Source organism: Athene noctua, chromosome 6 (assembly GCF_965140245.1).
Source record: "Athene noctua chromosome 6, bAthNoc1.hap1.1, whole genome shotgun sequence".
Lineage (NCBI taxonomy): Eukaryota > Metazoa > Chordata > Aves > Strigiformes > Strigidae > Athene > Athene noctua.
Genome location: NC_134042.1, coordinates 40,498,028 through 40,518,441, shown reverse-complemented (window position 1 = coordinate 40,518,441; position 20,414 = coordinate 40,498,028). Strand labels below are relative to the sequence as shown.

The 20,414-nt window shown below is 40.1% G+C and overlaps 1 protein-coding gene across 1 annotated transcript in view; it reads right to left on the bottom strand.

Annotated features, from left to right (window-relative positions):
* The window catches only part of PPP2R5C (protein phosphatase 2 regulatory subunit B'gamma), an 87,387-nt gene extending 73,471 nt beyond the window's left edge, over positions 1-13,916 (bottom strand). The window contains exons 1-2 of the mRNA XM_074908674.1: positions 13,810-13,916; positions 12,094-12,159 (exon numbers count right to left, since the gene is read on the bottom strand). Coding sequence (XP_074764775.1) covers positions 12,094-12,159; positions 13,810-13,836 — 93 coding nt within the window. The 5' untranslated portion in view covers positions 13,837-13,916. The remainder of the gene's footprint in view (positions 1-12,093; positions 12,160-13,809) is intronic.
* Positions 13,917-20,414: the final 6,498 nt, after the last annotated feature.

The following is a 20,414-nucleotide window of genomic DNA, read 5'->3' as shown; positions in this document are numbered from 1 at the left end:
ACAACCAGGAACAGTGTGATTCTGGCTTTTAACTTCTGCTTTCAGCAATTAGAAAAATAGAATTTATGTTCTCAGTGCCCTTGAATAAACAAAATTAGTTCAAGAGAGTGAAAGGCAGGGAGGAGAAAAGGAGGCTTCTTGCCAGTCACAACAGTTAGATAGTCCTTGTACCTTTCCTTTGAGTCTTCCTGCATCAAAGAAAGATATGGTACATTCCTTAACATCACTGTTTTGAGCTAAGTTGAATCCTTCATCCCCCTGATTCATACACAGGCAAGTACAGATCAGAGCACAACACTAAGTTTGTGACAAAGGAACACAAGCACATCTACAATTACAGCCAGTTTTTCTTTTTAAATTAAACTAATGGTCAAAAGCCCACATGGCAACTTCTACTTTTGGCCAGCCATCTAAGGCGTAAAAGAAAGACCACTGGGATCTGGAAGAAGGGTCCACCCTGCATCCCATGTATGTCTACAAGTCTTTCAGAAGACCCTTTCTCACAGTCCCCCCCCAAAAATGGTATTCAAACTACCTTGCTCAAACATGTGCAATCAGAATAACTCTGTCTGACCTTACCTTTCAAAGCACACTCACTAATAACTGAATAGAACAAAGCACACAAAGCCTCCTGGTCTACAAAATCAAGAGCCTAGCCAAGCCAAGCCTAGAGTGGGGTCAACTCTGTAACGACATAGCAAGCTTTCATACTGCTTTCTCAAATAAACTGATCAGAGCAGGGTAAGGATTTGAAAATGACAATAAAATCGCATGGATGCATCATAGAATCATCTAGGTTGGAAAGGACCTTAAAGATCATCTAGTCCAATCGTTAACCTAACACTGACAGTTCCCAACTACATCATATCCCTCAGTGCTATGTCAACCCGACAACGCTATATCAACACCTCCAGGGATGGGGACTGCACCACCTCCCTGGGCAGCCCATTCCAACGCCTAACAACCCGTTCTGTAAAGAAATGCTTCCTAATATCTCATCTGAACCTTCCTTGGTGCAACTTGAGGCCATTACCTCTTGTCCTATCACTTATTACTTGGTTGAAGAGGCTCATCCCCAGCTCTCTGCACCCTCCTTTCAGGTAGCTGTAGAGGGCGATGAGGTCTCCCCTCAGCCTCCTCTTCTCCAGACTAAACCCCCCCAGTTCCCTCAGCCGCTCCCCGTACGACCTGTGCTCCAGACCCTGCACCACCTCCGTTGCCCTTCTTTGGACACGCTCGAGTAATTCAATGTCCTTTTTGTAGTGAGGGGCCCAAAACTGAACACAGGAATCGAGGTGCAGCCTCACCAGTGCCAAGTACAGGGGTCATTCAAGATTAAAATCTTCCATCTGTCATTCAAGATTTAAAAATCTGGATGGCTTAGTAGTGACAACAATCAGATCAGCTCTCATGTACAAGGCAACAGAGATTCCTTCTCTCTTCCTGAAGAAAACATGGTGCTAGGCAGCACCCTGTATGCTGTGTCTTGACACAGATGAGTCTAACACCAATCTGCAAATTTCTTCCCTTTGATGAGTGTAACTCCGAAATGAAGTTTGTATCAGTGTGCACACCATCCCAGGATGGCAGCAGCAAGCCACATACCAGCAAGAACAGAACTCCAGACTACAAAATCAGGGTAGGTGAACCTTGTACCAATTAACACGATTAAGACTCCCTGTGAAACACAGGTACACAGAGCAAAAATCACGCAACACCTTTAATGAGAATCATTAGTCTGAACCTGAGAACAGAGGAAGAATGCTTATATTAATGCAGAATTAATCCCATCCTTCCTTTCCTTTTATATAGTAAGTAGCCTCCATGGACTTATTTTTCATTAAGATAAATAGAGGTCTGATCTACAGCACCCAGAAGAGCTCATTTCTTGCCAAGGCAGCCTCTGAAGGGGCTGTGAATGCATTCTGGATTATATCTAAAATATACTTACAATGAAACTGAAAAACAATTTACTGAAACTTAACAAAGAACATGAGAAAACATGAAAGAGACATTTACCATTTCCTTTTCAAAACTGTACAAGGGCCCAGTATGTAATCAAAATAATTTGGCTAAGAGGTTGAGGCTTAATACATAATCAATGTAATTAGGCTGAGAAGTTGAACTTAATTTGATCTCTTGAGATGAGAACTGAAATCAAAGATCAAGGAGTCAAAATGGGTGGAGAGTAGTTAAGAGCCTTTCATGCAGTTTCTTCCCCTCTGCAGTAACCTCAAAGTAGTGTGAAAATCTCTGAACGCTCCAGGAATCTTGAACACTGTCACTGAGCTCTCCCCTTTACAGATCTTCATTTACTGTTTTGGGGGTGGGAAGAAGGACAGATCATATCTGTCATATGGCCCAGTAGTCATCAACCTGGTAAATATATCCAAAGCGTACCTGCAGGAGGTGGGCTGGTGGTGTTAGATTAGCAGTTGGGACCAAAGCAAGTTGCTCAAGACAGCACGCTCCCAGGAAGGCAATATTTGTCAGCTGATTTCAATGCCATGTCGTTACATCCACAGATCAACATGCCATCCAACAGGACATCAGAATAACCTCTAGTTACTATGGTATTAAAGATATGGCCTGACAGAGCTATACAGGTTACAGTAATTCTAGTTCATGCAAGTAGTGCCCAATAACTGGTAATGAGTTTATTATGAAGCAACTAGCTATGATTTTTAACATCAGTATTTTCAATCTACAGAGACTCACTGCAAACTATACAAGGCCTGATATGAATTCTTCATCATCTGCATACATAAAAAGGGGCACTGGCCCATAAACAACAGTTAAAAACAGCAGGGAAAAAACATGCTTGCTGGCCACCATTTTGGATGGCAAATGGTTCTGAGCTTTTTGCTTTGTTGAATATTCTTGCTACTATGCCATTACTGTTCACTAGTTTCACTACCACAAGATTGTCTGGACAGACAACTTACGGAAGAGCCTCTGGAGATGCAGCTTAAGGTGCTGAAGGCTTTGGTTGGTTTCACTGCAATTTAGGTTTCTATTGTTTTTCCTCAACAAAATGATACCTGGATTGGCCTGGTAGAATTATATTTGCAGCTGCCTTTCTAGCAAGTATTTTATTATCATTAAAGAGTGTCTCAGTGGTTGAGATACACTGGATAGTCCAGTGATAGTTTCAGCATAACTTACTATGTTTTTATTTGGTAAGATAGCAAGAGCAGCATCTAAGGCTTTGAGGATCCATGTTATTATAACAAGAAACAAAAAGATTAACTTTTCAACAGGGTAGCAATGACAAAGTTTATATATTTTAGAACACTAAACGGCACTCACCGGTTTACATTGTAGTACTTGTTTAGCAAGCGTGGTTTTGTATTTACATATAGCAATGCTACTGCTGCCTATCCTTCATGTCTAATTATGGAGTTCCATCAGTGTTTTGTCAGAGACAACATGAAGTTTGTTGAATTGCATCAGTGACTGGGAAGTTGCCTATAAGCATTGACGGTCATCTGGCTCTCTTCGCTGCAGATGGGTGCCCACGTCAAGTTTTACAGTCACAGACTATTTTAGAAGACTGATCTACAACTTGCTGCAGCTCTTCCGCTTTTCTTGCTAGTGTTTATTTTTCACAACACAAAGCATTGCTTGTATTTCCTGTTAGCTGCTTACACACAGAGCTCAAATTTTATCTTCTGAAGAATTCTATCACCACAGCTTTGTGCAACACACTCGACTTGCAACACATCAAGCCAATCCTGACAATTGCCAAAGAAGTCTCAGTGTACTGCATCCTTGACATTCTTGCACTGTAATTTACATTCATAGTTAAGTATTAGTAGCATAAGTCTTGGTTTCCACCTGCTCCTTTTAAACTTAATTTTAACTAGTTTACTCCAGGAACAAACTGACATTTGATTTCTTTCAGTCAGAGATCATATCTGCAGCCTGAGGTTGTAGACTATTGGCAAAGATGATAGAGTCCCCAAGCTCAGACTGTAAAATGGTACTTCATGAACACAGGCATCAGAGCAACATTTATTTCTTAATGCATCTTCTGTAACAAAACTTCAAAGAAACAAATGCCCCCAGAAAAGTAAAATTCGTTAGCTGCAACCATCAGTTAGCTAATTAAATATGATTAAAACCAGATAAAGTCCTAAGTATTCTTTCAAAACTTTATATAAATACAAAGACGAAGAATCTGAATAAATGATGGCCTGTCTTAAATTACTTTAGTTCTTATTTTCATTTGTAATTCCTCTTTGATCAGACTGAACCACCCTTTTACTTCCAAAGAACCCCAACAAAACTACTTTGTGCTTCTTTTTATATACATATACACACATACACACATATATGTAAGGTTCCCACACTTGAAGGAACACACACACAAACTCATCTCATTTGCTTTAAGCCCCAACTCCTATATTCTACCGTAAATTTTAATTATATAAAGCTACCGATGAGCTAAGGCTACTGCAGACATGGCTTTACCCATGATGTCTGTATTCCTGTGCTCCCTGATTGATTCATAATAGTTTCTCACTTCACATACTCATACTGAAATCTTTTTTGCTTTGCCCCCTGCTCACCAATTTTGCATTTGTATTAAATGCTATATAAAGAGAGTTACAGTCCATGACAAGGTTCCTGGGCATTTTAGTAGTATATTAATGACAACCTTGACCACTTCTAAAGAACTGTTACACCAAATCATTTCATCTTTGGCTCTCACCATGCTTTTATTTTAAGTGTCACTAGAAGAACTTACTTTTCAGTACTCCAGACTGATAAACTGAACAGTAATGAGGAAGCATATTAAATTATAATCACTACAAAGGTATAACAAATTATAATATTTGTCATTAAGTATTTAAGTATATATTCAGGAATGGGGCAGGCTTTTTTTCCTAGAATTTTTTTAATTGGCCCCCAAAGCTGGGGGGCATGCAGCGGTAAACAGACAAACAAAAAAACAAAGCCTCCCATCTCACCTGTACAATCACAAATTTACAAATTTATTCTGGTTTCAAATGAAATTGAGGGAAAAATAAGCAAACAAGAGCCAATGTTTGTTAAGTCTGTGAACACATGGGTAGATTCAATAGCTACCTGTTTTTTCTTACTATCTGTATTCTCTGTGGGATAACTGTATTAATAATTCTGTACTACACATATGAGTTAATGAACACCTGAATGCTCTCAAAGTTTAAAGAGTGATAGGCCTTAAGTCTTATGAAAAAACTTAGGAAAAAACATTTGAAACAAAGGGTGAAAAATGTGTTTTCAGTTTACAAACTGCTGATACCCATTTTTGAAGGCTACCTTGCTCCTGATTAGAACAGCCTTTGCCTTCATTGCTGTGTTTCCACTCAGGAAGGATTCAGAGAGTTGAAAAGCATGATTAGGAAGCAGAGGATAGCAAGCACTGAAACAAACCACAAACCAAAGACCTCACACATCATGTGTTACACAAGTAGTTGTTAGCCTTGTATAAGAACTAGAAGGGCACAGGATCCTGTTTTCAGAAGCACCTCCTTTTACGTAACAAAATACTTGTATACAGCAGTGTTTGGTACACTTCTTTAATCAATTCCATTAGTTTTAAAAGCATAATATTAAAAAGCTACACAACAAGCACTGTTAAGGTAACCTCCTTCGCTATCCACTATTAAGGTATATATGCTTTAGATGCAGAAGGAAATTCCAATTCCCAAAAACAAAAATACAAGATGTCAATAAAAACTGGAAATAGGAAATTGCAGAAGCTGGAAGAAAAAACTGCATAGCTGCTTTAAGAGTAACACATAGTGCATCATTCTAGTCAGCAAATAGCACCTCACTTAGTACTAAGGCTGTATTTACTTGCTACACTTAAGTATTTTTCAATTATTATATCAACCTATTACAAAAAAATCTCTAGGAAAGAAAATCAGAACTGCAAGCCATGAACAAAAATTAGTTTACAAATTATTTTTTTATTAAAAGAAGTTGGCACACCAGTGTAAAGATGCAAAAAGCTACTATAGCCAACAGACTTTATTTACATAGCTCATACAACAGAAAAATCCATCCTGATTTTGCTTTTGTTTAAAGTCCTGTTTTGCTAATGTTAGAAATAAAATCCCAAACTAATAGTCCTAGAAAGCTTCAGAAAACAGAAGGTCTAACCCTATCCATTTATAGCACTTCTGCAATTCAAACTTGAGAGGACTAGTCATTCAAAATTTCAAATTTATTTCATAAAATGAGCATCTCTCTTCTTCCAAATTAAAGACAACCAATTTCCAAATCAATTTTATCTACTGCATAGGACTGACTCATGAAAACACTGGCTATTCCACCTGTCAGTCCAGCTGGGACATATTACCAAATACATACAGAAGAAACAGCTAGATTTGTTATGTGCTGTACACACCATATAAACATAGCTTATTGGGGTATAACTTTGGGGGTTTGGGAATACTTTATTACAGGTTATCAACCATTCCTGATCTAGACAGCTATAAAATCGGCATTAAACTGATAGTATGGTAAGGAGTACTATCAAAATGTTTAAAACACTGTTTTATGTTATAAATAAATACTTAACTTTGGGCATTCATTAAAAGAGATGAATCCGATGTATGCTAAATATACCTCTCTGTAAAAGACATCTGCTTCTATGAAGAACAACAAATACAGAAGAATCTTATACCTCAAAGATGCTGAACTCAATGCATCCAAAAATACTGTTCCACTAAGTAACTGAGATTGCCCATCTAACAGTAATAATGGAAAAGAGCTTAAATGACAGCTGCTTTATAAAAGTGACAATAAATATATATACACTGGATCACATGCAAGTACTAATTAGCATACTAAACAATTAAAACAGGATAATCTCAGATGATTGAAAGAATGTTCTGTGCCAAGAAGATATCTTCAGAAATCATTTAGGAGCAGTCCTAGTCCTCATGCATGTGAACAAGAGGGCAAAACCAACCCTAGAACTTTTGGAAAGTTAATTCTCCCTTTCTTGACCCCCAAACCTCAAGCTCCTCTGCTGTAGTCCCTTGTAAGTTGCCCAATAAGTACTTACCTATGCTAAGACTTTCAAGTATAACTTCTGAGGTAGAAAAATCTAGGCACAAGCTTACCACTGTATAAGTCTCCATATGCCATCTTCAAGATCAGATCAGGTATGTTTGTTTATCAGGGTTACTAACAACTGGTACAGCACTTTAGCATTGCAATGAAAATCACAAACAGGAAACATGAGAAAAATAAGCACAAGTATATAGAAAATATGGAGTGAACTTTCTAAATAACTTGCTGCTACTGATCACAGGAACCTCTTAACACAAAAAATGCTGGATTTATTGCTTTTGTCTATTCCTAGTTTTCTTTTTAACATTAGGATACTTCTACAGATGATCTCTGCTAGGAAACCCACATAAAACCATCAATGCCTCTTCTACTCCTTACTCCTTTCTTAATTTATTATTTTAAAGGAAAGTGGCAATCATATGTGCACATGTAATCAGAAATCAGTAAAAGAAGTAATGAAAATACTGATAGCCTTTCCCCACTGTGTGCTAATATACAAAAGGTGATCACAGAAAACTGGATAGTCAACTCCAAGGTTCTTTCAGAGAGTATTTTAAAGACGGCCCATTAAAGAGAGTTTTCTGTAATTTCATTACCATTCTCTAAAAATATTACCTCTATGTTGAATAGCTTAAGAAATTAATTTTTAAATAAAACAGGCTTCACAAAGCAGGGAAGAAAAACCTCTGGAAGTTTAATAAACCTGCTGAAGAGTGATGGCTGTGAGATAGTGGCAGGACAGACGCATGAATCAGTACACTTAAAGCTTTTTTTAAAAAATTGATTTCAACAGTGATTATAGTCCAACATTAGCAGCACATGCTGTCAATAAACCAAGCAATTTCTGGCACAGCAAAAAAACTGGCCAATGCAGTTTGTATTTTATTACAGGTTGATCTGTATTCAAAAAAAACCACCTCTAAAGTAGAAAGAACCAACCAGGGCAGCTTATGGAAACAGTGAGATGATACACACACACACACTCCTCAAACCACATTAGTCTTCCGCTTGCTGTTCTGCATGGCAGAAGAAATCAAAGAAAGAGTGTTGATTTCTGTTCTTGTTTGTTGAAAGTCACCAAGCCAATACTTCCTTACCCAACAAAAGTAGTCTTTCCCTTCTACAGTCTACTTGGCACCTAGATTCAAAATGAATACAATTTTAAATTTAGAAGCTTCATGCCTTCTTAAACCAGTCCAGCTAGACCTAGCAGATGCTATCACTCCAAGTCACCTACTACTGCCCTGTATGAAAGGTTACCAGCTACTTCTGACCCTTCTGTCCTACTGGTAAACCACAACAGTGAATTGTCCAAGTGCTCCTAGATTATTTCAGTGACTGGTGAAAAGTCCAAGTTTTAGCACATACCTTCCCAAAGGCAAAGCAGACAGAAATAAGAGTATATAGGGTTAAAATTTTAAACTTTCTTTCCTTGTGGTTCTATCTGAAAACCACTGTTAGTGCTCCACTTAACTTTTCACAAGCATGGGCTTTTTCTAGAGATAGAAAAAGGTAATGCTTCTCAATAATCATTAGCTATTATTGAACCACCTCTTTCTGAAGAAATTAGACCGACCTAAGTAACTACTGCCTTAACTCAAAAGGAGACCTCTACACTCCTGTTACAAAACAGAACTCTAACAAAGCTTCTCCATGAGTCAAGTAACTTCTGCAGAGGCAGTTAGGTCACAGGGAATATGTCCACAAGTTACCAAGTGTTGGCATAGCCAACTGCCACACACACACATGCATTTTTTCTGGTTATTTTTGTTCTGAGCATAGGTTTTGGACACTGGTAAACAAACCACCAAGTACTTACAAAAGTAGAGACACTACTACCACACAGAGGGAATACAATACACAACAGATTAAGTCTTTGTTCACAACATGAAGACACTTAATAACCTGAACTAATTACTGAAGTAAGAGGTTATACTTAAAGGAATAGATTCAACTGTTCTAGCAACTATTTAGTCTAATTCATTAATGTTTATTAACAGGTTACAAACTAAAGTTAAATGGGAGCTTAATCATGTTAGCTCTTTTCTTAAGTGTTCAAAAAGTTAACAGTTATGTGCAAATGGAAACCACAATAACTGCATTAGGGTACAGAACGACAAGGTGCCCTCACCCCATACATGCTCACATTTCTGGTACCTCCATCACAAAAAGGACAACAGAACAGGGAAACAGAGAAGGACAATGAAAATAATGGAAGTCCTCCCACCTAGGGGAGATTAATTGGGTCTTGGGGGAAAAGAAAAAATCCAAAAATGACAATATAAAAAAGTCAATTGAATCACTAATAATATGAAAACAATTTAACAGAACACTGCTCTAAACTACATAGTGTTTTAAAGAAAAGCATACCAGGATGGAAGACCGTACATCTACCCTGTTTCTGAATCTCTCTTCTTGAATATTAGCTGCTGACCACACAGCAAGTAAGAGAGGTCCAAGAATCATCATCTTGTATTCTCTCCCCTAAACATCTGCTTGGTGGGAATTCTGGAGATAGGAAAATATGCAAGATGGACCATGCTTTCAAACACAACAATGGGATTCTTTGAGCTTTAAATGAACAGGAATTTGCTTCAGCAGGTCACCTGTGTGCTACAGCTACTTTTCAGTATTTCTGTACATGCTTATGGGCTACTACTGTAATTCTCAAACCAAAACAAGCATCAGCTTAAGTAATTTTTACCCACTTCCAGCATGGGCATCCTGACCTGGCGTAAGAAGAATCATTTCAACCACTTTCTGAATCTGTTGTACAGTTTCACTCAACTGAAATCTCATTTCCCTTACTGCAAGACAGGAAAAACACTTGTTCATTTTTGTAAATATTAGGATCTGTTGTACTTTTTTATCTATAGAAGTCCAAGGCATCATGAATTTAGTTAAGTGATATAAAAGTGTCTATAAATAAAGTATTTGTGGGCTGCTTCTGCTTGTGTTGTCCCTGTTCTTTGAATAGCAGGCAGCTTCTAGTCTTTACAGTCTGCCATTTACATTAAATTCATTTGCATTAAATGCATATGCATTAAATGCATTTTGAGAAAAACATTTAAATGAACCAGCATATTTCCAAATCTACTCATAGTCTAGAAGAGGATTTTTAAAAAGCCATGTTAAAATACATGTACAAGGAAACATGAAGACAACCTTCTTCAAAGAAAAAAAACCCCTAAAAGTGTATTGTGTGTTCTAGAATATTTCTATATTTCCTAATCTTCACTATGTTAACAAATAGCTCATATAAGCACCAGCTAACACACATCATGATTACAGCCAGCCACATTAGAATGCAAGTCTACATTACTATTTGTGTGCAATTACTCTATTAATTAAATTAATGAGTCAAGCACTGAGGTGTTCAAAATTGTATGGAGACTAAATAATGCCCACTGGGAATGGCAATCATACTGTATGTGCCAATCACATTCCCAGTCCCCTTCCCATTCTGTGTCGCCTTCCATATGGTTAAGCATCATAGATAACATAAGTAAACTGCACTTTTCCTTGGGAATTCTACCTGGAAGGACAACTGAAGAAGAAGAATGCATGAACACTACAACATGTTCTCCTATTGAGATGCATCTCTCATATTTTAAGTTAAAAAAAGCTTGATCTGCAAACACAGAAATTACAAACAAAACTCCATACACGTTTTCAGTTAATGTTTAAAGCTCTCCACTGACTAACTATAGAAGCTTTACACTCCATCCTGAAGTATGAAGAAGGAATAAGAAAATCAGTTTTGGTCTTAGCAGCTTGTTATCCAGAAGCTTGAGAAAATAAGCAAAGATGCCAATAATGAGCCTTACAACTGCACATTAACTAAAATTACAGCCAAGAAGTAATACTCATTTTTAACATCACAGCAATATAGTATAAAGACAGAACATATCACAATAAACTACATCTACTTACACCATTATCTACACTGAAACATTCCTTATTTCAGCTTATGAGCTTTCCTAGTAGCTAAGATCACTCCTAGTAGCTAGGTACCCTCCACCAAAACTCAATCACTAAAATACTACTTTTACAAGAAGTTTACAAGTTTTAACGATCTTATTAATTTATGACAGTGGCATGCAGCTTTCTGCACAACAAATGAGAACTCACTGAAGTGCATCAGAAAGAGTACAGTAAATATTCCCACCCACCTACCCCAACAGTTATTTCAGGGAAGGAAAACGGTAAAGCTGGATGAGTATTTTGTTCTTAAACATTACCTTTCAGTATTAAGACATGTAGTTTAGAAGCTGAAATACATACACAAGCCTTTCAGTGTAGCATTTTACATTCAGGCTGGTACTAAAGGAAATTTCAGAATCCACCTAAACAGGAGATTTTCAAACGAAGCAAATCTATTAATTCGAGTTTCTGGATTCATGTGGGAAAGGGAGGGAACAATGACTTAATTGACCCCTTTCAAGTCACTGCACTTTGCTGGTGGGCAAAACAGACAGCAATGCAAAAGGAAAAAAGAAGGAAAAAAAAAAAATCAGCATCAACAACAGAATATTCAGTTCAAAAATTGAACACTCCATTGTATACCTATAAAAAGAAATCACACAATAAAACAACTGGCAGCCTTTGATTAAGCTTAAGGTCTCCTGACAATATAACAGGCTACTGACACTTAAATGACATGCAAACAGTTTGAGAGAAGAGAGTTCTGGGAATTACAGAGAATGATAAAAACTGCAATCAGCAACTAGAAGACAAGCCCGAAACCTCATGATGTGTAGAAAATAAGACAGATGTACACCTCAATCAAAAAGGAAATAAATGAATATTTAAGACTGTAGCAAGCAAGCATTTAACTATTTTAAATAAAATTAACTTCCTCAAAAGCATCTTAAGCCTTCAAAACATTTTTTGTCAAATACCAGGGCTAGTTCAACAGCCACTTTCCCTCAAAGCCACATGTCATATCAAAATTATAACAATGTAAAAAAATTAAAATACTCCTTAATAGTTGGGAAAAAAACCCCATATTTTAGTAATATTTACCTCATGTTCTTGGTTATCTTGTCCATCTTTGCCACTTTTTCCACTCTTGACTGATTTTGCAGGTTCCTTAAAAAAAAAGTTTGCAGTCTCAGTTACTTTGAAAAGAGTTCTGGATAAGATTTTCAAGTCAAGAAATTAGGGGTCTTTTGACATTAAAAATATTAACATTGACAGGATGAAAACAATACTGTTTTATTGGAAGATCTTAATACTGAACTATCAGCCTCTACAAAGCTGCTTTAAACATTTTTCATCTGCAGAAAGGTTTTGGAATTTTATTTATGCCTCAAAATTCACCCATAAAATATATCAAGCTAAGCTTTCATATAGGCAAGCAGGCAGGGACAATGAATGTGATTTGAACCATGTCTAAGAACTCACCCTTGCAGTCTTTGGTTTTTAGCTTCAGGAATATTTATAGTTAGTTTAGTTTTGAGACGAGTATCAGTGCAGTAGGCATTTTACAACCCGTTATTTTGTCTGTTCTAGGGTCTAGAAAGTCTTAGAAGCAGGCCCACAAGTCAGATTTCTCCCTCCCAACATTGCACTTAACTTAGCATATTTTTGAGATTTGTTATTCTCAGAAAAGTAAAGAAAAGTTTGAATGTTTTTAATACCAAAGGTGGCAAGGCTATTGGGAAAAAGTTAAACCAAACAAAACTCCACAAACCACGACACCCAACCTCGCTACAGCTAATTTTAAAACTATGTTGAAAAGCTAAAAACAAGCGTAAGTCAACCTAACCGAAAAGGTCTAGAGGGACAGCAGCTGGACGAGGCAGATTGTATACTTCACTGTTTCTGACTTCCACTCATAAGGCTAATTGCTTATCACATAAAATAAAGTGCAATCCAGTTAACTTTCTGTTGGATTTTAAGTTTTCTGCGCCCATTACTTGTGCAAGACCCCTTCGTGGCTGCCAGACAATTCACTCCTAGGAGTGCCAGGGAAAACCGAGGCAAAGCGAGGCCAAAGCTACATCCTCTCCCACTGCCAGGAAAAGGGGGTGAAAATATTTCGAGTGGCGATTAGTGCTCCTTGAGTGCTTATGGTGAATCCCCCAAGCAGAACTTCAACTGCAGCCAGAGCCACGCAGCAGGGAAACTTCCCGGGACAGGGTCCGGGCAAACAGTTGTGGGGACTGATCCTTCTCCAGCCCCGACATGCCGCCATGAAAAACACCCCTTCCTGCTCCCCCAACACACCCGGGCCGGCCCCAAAGTAAGAGACACCCCCTCCCAGCTCACCCTTCCGCCAAGCACGGCTGAGGACACGTTTCCCATCCCCTCCCTCCAGCACTCCCCCGCACGCCGAAACCACGGCCTCCCTCCCTCCCTTCGGCTGCCCCCAACTCCGCGCCCGCCCACCGCGGGCTTCGCACCCCCGCTTCGGCAGGGCGTACCCCCGCGGCCCGACGAGACGATACCGGCCCCCCCTCCCTGGACTAGGCCCCACCGGGAGCTGCCCCCTCCCCAGTCCTCGGCTCCCGGAGGAAGGAAGGGGGCCAACATACAGAGGGGAGGGAAGGGGGCTCCCCCTCGCCCGCCTCTCCCCAGCAGCGGGGAGCGCCCCGCCAGCCCCCTCGGCGTCGGGCTCCGCTCGCTGCTACCGCCCCCCACCGCGTTCTGCCCCAGGCCCCTCCTCCCCGCGGGGCCTGCGCCCCACAGCCTCCCCACGGGGCGCGGGCTCCCCTCTCCACGACTCCACCGACTCACTTTCTCCTTCTTGTTTTTATTCGGCATGGCCGCCCCACGCGCCGCGGCCGCAGAGGCGCAGCCCCCGGCGGCCCCGCTCCGCGCTGCGCCCGCCCCGCGCTGCCGCTCCCCCCGTCCTCGGCGGCGGCGGCGGCCTCGGCCCTCCCCCCTTCCTCCTCCGCCCCCCGCCCGCGGAGAGCGGGCCGCTGCCTCCCCATTGGCCACCCGCGGCACGTGATCGCCGCTCCGTTACGTCATCTCGCAGGCGGGGCCCGCGGCGGCTTCCCGCCCCTCACCCCTGCTGCTGCGCGCCCGACGGCCGCGGCCCGGGGGGGTCTGCCCGTCGCCCCGGCGGGTCTGGCCGCCGCCCCGGGGCTGTGGGGCGGCCCCGGGGCTCCGGCCACGCCTCGGGGTGGGCCCGCAGGCTGAGCTGTCCCGGCCCCGCGCCCCAAGCCCGCCGCCTATTTGAGGGGAAGCGGCGGGGTGGCCTGAGGTGTCCTCAGCGCCCCGGGCATCCGGTAGGATCTTCCTCAACCGGCGGTGGCCCGTGAGAGGTCCCTGCACCCCCCAAGCCCGAGTTGCCTACCGGAGCCTGCGCTTGAGTGAGGGGCACGGGCTCCGCTGTTGTGGATGCAGGGAAAGGTGGGACCGCCGTGTGGGGTCCGGGAGCCTGTCGCTGGAGAGCGGCAGATGTTTAAGGAATCAAAACAGTATAGAGCATATCTGAAGCATGCTGGCCCTCTCAAACAAATCCAGTGTGATCGTCATCAGTTTGAGTATATGCGTGCAGTGTATGGATAAGGAAAAGGCGAGCTTCACATAGTTACACTCCGGTTTTTATAAAAGTATCCCTTACTTGGTTTTAGGTGCAGATGTGTTTGGTTTTGTGATGCCCACCTGTACCAGAGATACTTTTTGGTTTTTTGTTTTTGTTTTTTTTTTTTTTAACAAATCTTTTTTTAATCCCTCAAAGCCAGACTATAAAAATCCAAGCAATTTTCTTAGGCAAGAGAAGAAAGGTTCACATACTTCACCTGGAAAATTTACAAACTCTGTTTCTCACATGGCTGGATTAAGCTCCAAATTACTGTTAGCTAAGGAAGAAGCATGGGGAATATTAATACTCATAATAATGCCAAGACATAAAGCATTTAAAATTTAGGTTGGACATGCTTATTAAATTCTAATTGTGCTGTGCTACTGAAGGATAGAAAAATTACAGCCTAATAAATACCACCATAAAAATGAAATTGATCTCTTGTCTTACCCAACCTGTGAGTCTCAAAGCCAGCATGAGCAAGCATCTGTGCTCTCATTTTTAGGAACCAGGATTGCTCATAACCACTTGTGTCTGATGTGATGATACCTAACATCAGCTTGCACCATGATATTTGAACACTTTGCTTTTGTTGTGGTGAAAGGACAAAGAAACTTTCCCTTTTCCAGACACTGCAAAGAAGTCTGCCTACTATGGAGAGCTGCTTACTCTTGCTTCAGTCCCCTTCCTTTCCTGCTTCTTAGGCACTAGAAAACAAATTATGTCTGTCTCTTATCCTTTCCCTAATATTCTCTGGTTTAAGGATTTAGAAATTAGGTGCAGTTATCAATACTGTGCTTCTGTGAAGAGCCAGTCATAAATGAGTTACTACTAATAAATGAGACTTCTGACCGACAGAACAACATGGATTTTGAACAGACTAAGAGAGAGTAAGGGGAAGAAATCTACCTCCATCTGTAGTGTGGAGTTTGATCAGTATATGAAAGGTTTGTACAGCTGAGGATAAACTCAAGAGCTTCCAGTTCTTGTTAGGTTTCAGTTTCAATAGAAGCTTAAACTACTCTTAATTCCCAGCTGTTTCTATCTCCCTTCCCTGCACTGATTCTGGTGCTGATTCTATGGCTTCTTAAACCAGTTCATAGAATTGATCAGGTGGAAAACTCTCCCCCCAAAGTGATGTGTTGTTTACCGATTTTTTTTTTTTTGCCTTGAACTGGCACACCACCACCTGCTTCTGTAAACACTAGTACTGGCCGAAGGAAGGAGGTGGAAATTTGTAGCGGGGGCGGGATGTGACCTCAACAGCCTAGATTTAGATCAGTTTAAGCAGCTTAATGAGTTTCTCATTGGCTCTTGGCCTCCTTTGTGCTTGCTAGTGCTCACAGTTTTTTCCAAATAATGGAAAACCTCTGTCAGTATCGTTGTTGCCCAAGTACTGCTGAACAGCAGCATCGAAATGTCCTTATTTTGCTGTTAGTTAGGAAACCTTGAATCAGTAAGTCAGACTGAATACAGGTTCAAAAGATGGCACTGACTCAGTTAGCATTTAGGAGGTTTTCTTTGTGACCACAGATGTAGAAACTCTTGTGAAAACTTGACTCCCCCTCACCTCACTTGCTGGGGAAAGAGTCTTATTCACCAGTAACAGAAAGCAATTGTGTTTTTCAAGGCCTACTGTATTATATGAAAAAAAAATCAGTGGGTGGAGGTGGTTTACAAGAAAAATAGATCCATCTGTATGCTCTAGTGTCTTCATAAAATATGAGAATAAGACAAGTGACGTACATTTTCATGCGGCGTTGAGATGAAATCTTATTTTTACTACAGTGGTACATCACCGTGGGCCTAATTATTCTGCTACAGAGTAGGATTAACTATGTAAATAAGGTGATGTAATATGAGTGTGAATATGACTATATTAGTATTTGCATTAACTTCTGAACATGTTTTGTGCAAACTAGATGTTTTCAAAAACCAGAACAGGTTCAGACTAATTAGGCTATCTCTGTAATTAAAAAGGCAATAACTAATGCATGTAGCCAATTTGCATTTTTTTACTGTATTGATTAAATTGTTTAAACTTGCAAAAGTTAAATCACCAAATAATTTCAAGTCTTGTGTAAAACACCTGGATAATATTTAATAGCTTGAAACTGGGCCAAGTGTCCAGCATGCCAATGAAAGGGGAATATTTGCACAGTCCTTTCCAGCCATATTGGATATTCTTTTGTTTGTTTTGTTTTAATCCCTTACAACACTTGAGCAGTCATGCTTTGGCCTGAGTTTATTGACCAGGTCACTGTCACTGTGATAGGGATAACATATTCTCTCCCCAGTTTGATCTTACTGCTTTCCATGGACTCTTTCTAGTTTAATTGGGTGGTATGCCAGTTCAACTTGCTAAAATGGTGGAAAACTAATGGAGCGGGAGGACAGGAGACAATGAGACCTTTTGCGAGCAAGCTGTTAATTTGGCTCAAGTGAAACTTTGCAACTGCTCTTGTGGACAAGGTTTCAGAAGCCAGTGAATTTTCATCATTATACATAATTGTCAAACATTGGCAGGCTGTTTCTCAAAACACTATTGACTGTAGCAGATCTTTTCTGTTTTCCGGCACTCTGTGTCAGATGTAAAGAGAGAACTGAAAACTGAAGCACCACTGGCAGTGAAGAGGCTGGAATAGATGGGTTGAAATTTAAACAATTTTTGCAAGCTCATGCGGTCCAAACTACTAGTTAAGGTAACTTTCCTATCAGGAATAGTGAAACTGCCAGATTATGTCTGAAGGAACTAATTGAGGGAATAAACTGCTTCATCAGCACCTGCAATAGACTGCTTCTATGGAACATAGCTATTAAAGCTGCAAAGCCAGTGTATTCAACTTTCCAAAAAAGCTTAACCATCTTTCAGAAACCCTCTCCACTAGCATGGATTTATTCTGCCTACCCTGAACTACGTTAAATAAATATTGGGCTATTCTCAATCTTAAATGGTAAGGCTTTAATTCTCTTCAATTCTTTTAATATCCATTAGTGTTGGATGCCCTGCTGTCACGATCTGCTGTGTTGTAAAGGTTACAGTATATTTTATTCAAAGCTGTATACAAGTCAGACTCTTTTGAGATAATGAGTAGCAGGTCGAATTTTAGAACTTCATGCATGTAAACAACATGATATTTCAGCCCTGTGTGTGACCACATAGTTACAAATGGCATTGCTTGACAGAGAAGCAGCAGTGCACATTGAGAACCATAATTAACCATATGTACATGTAGTAGCATCAGTACTGGATACCTTCTCACTGTAATACTACTCTATATTTTTGTAAAATTTGGACTGGTAAAAAAAGAAAAAAATGCTCATGTATGATTAATTATACTATCTAAATCTCAGCCTTAAGACTTTTCAGTGACTGGTATTGCATTGAAATACAGATTTCTTAAGTTTTGTCTGTTCCTAAAAACTTTTATTCTCTTTCTCACCTCTTAAGTTTAAAAAAAATGGTGAGGTTTCATTTTGAATGTAGTGAATAGCATCAGTTATTTAGACAATTATAGCACTATAGAAAATGCTTGTTAGGAGATTTTTCTTTTTTGTTAAAAATACAGGACTCTCTTTCCTTCAGGTAAATAGTGAAAACTCATGTTAAGCCCCCTCTTCACTAGGCTCGCAGAAGCATATTTGCAAAACCAGAAGTCAGCTTGCTTATGACTCTTCTGTTGGGGGAAGCAAGAGTGGGGCTGCTCCATGAGAGAAAAATAGCTGGTAGCAGAGTGTGGCTACAGCAAAGGCAAAGCCTTTTTGCGAAGTGTACCATCCCAGTGGGTCAGGAAGGCGATAGTCACCAGTCTGAGACAAGGCAAGGTGACAAGTTAGGGATCTGTCCAAGAAGTCCACTCAGGTACAACATGAGACAGGGCCAAGGACAAAAATAGAGCCAAGACTACCTATAATGCAGGTCCAAGCTTACAGGAGACAAGCCCAGAGAGAGGATTACTTATAGGTATAAGGTTCACCCAGGAGACCAGGGCCATAGACAAGACTAGCTACAATGTATGCCTGAGGTCCATCTAGGAAGCTTAGTCAGTAAGTCATGCTGGAAGGAAGAGGACACGGCTGGGTACATACAGATACAACTCTGACAGAGCAGGCCTGGTTTGGGTGCCCAGGCCAGAGCTTAAATGGGCCTCCTGGACCAGTTGGAAATGTCACATATAGCTGGTAACTGGCCTGGTATTACACATTGTCAGTAACTAGTATCCATGCTCATTAACACATTGATTCTGGATATCTGTTTGGGCCAACTTAATTTTAAAATAAATGCGAAAAACATAAATAATGAGGATGGAGAACTCGCGCAGAATGTTTCTGAGGCATTGTACTGGTTTTGGCTGGGATAGAGTTAAATTTTCTTCATAGTAGCTCGTATGGGGCTAGCTATGTTGTGGATTTGTGGTGCAAACAGCGTTAATAACATAAGGATGTTTTAGTTCTTGCTGAGCAGTGCTTACACAGTCTCAAGGACTTTTCTGCTCCTCACATCACCCCACCAGCGAGTAGGTTGGGGGTGCACATGAAGTTGGGAGGGGACACAGCTGGGACAGCTGACCCCAACAGACCAAAGGGATGTCCCATACCATGTCACACATCATGCTCAGCAATAAAACTGGATGGAGGGGTGGGAAGTTTGACTGGGGCTGCCATTGCTTGGGAACTGGCTGGGCATTGGTTGGCTGGTGGTGAACAATTGTTTGGGGTTTTTTGCACCACTTGTTTTTAATTTTTTCCCCCTCCTTTGCTGCGTTTGGTTGTTTTGGTGGTTTTTCCTTTTTTTTTCTTTTTTTTTTTTTTTTTTTAAATATTATTAAACTCTTTATCTCAACCTATGAAATTTCGCACTTCTCCCTTTTCAGTTTTCTCCTCCATCCCACAACCGAGCGGCTGTGTGGTGCTTAGCTGCCTACTGGGGTTAAACCATGACCGGCATCATTACTGAGATTCAATAATATTCTAATAATAGTTAATGATACTTAAATCATTTTACCTTGTGGTTACAGTTTGCACAGTGGTTATTAAGTATTAAAATGACCTACATGTGGGACTTTGGATGATGAGCTAAAGTAAAAGACAGGCTATTAAGCCAGATGAACCATTTGTCTTATCCAAAAAGGCAATTCTCATGAAAAGTTCATGCACTTGTGTGCTGGTATCCAAATTCCACAGAGATAGGAATTACAGGAAAAGTAATATGAAAACACTGTACAAACCACTTGATGTCCTTCTGCCTCACTGAAACAAATAAAAAGATCATAAAAGCAAGACTTTGCTGCATGTCATGTAGTTGGATCTTTCCAGGAAAATAAACTCAAAGAGGTGCAACTCTGCGGGTAACATACATGAAATTAGGATGTCTGCTTTCATGTTTCCACTATTTTTTGTGGGTTTATTTTTGTAGTTATAATGACTTGAGAGATACTTTAAAATATTTTATAATAATCTTTTTAAAATTTATAGGATGTGCCTAACATTCAGAGGGTATAAGGGACAAGTTAATTTTTGATAGCTCATCTCTGTTTTTTGTATCCATATTGAGTATTATTATGGTGTGCTTTGGTGCAATTTTTAGCAGTCTTTGTTGATTCCAGGTTTTTGCTGCATTAAGTGCAATGTTTCTATTCACATACTACCATTCCCTCTTCCCACATGATATCAAAGGGAAGATTAATTTTGTATCAGATGAGTGAGACTAGTAACATAAAGGTGACTGCAGCTAAGACTCCTACATTTTCATTTTTATCATATTTAAGTTGGTATTTATAGAATGAATGAAGAGATCCAATTAATTGTA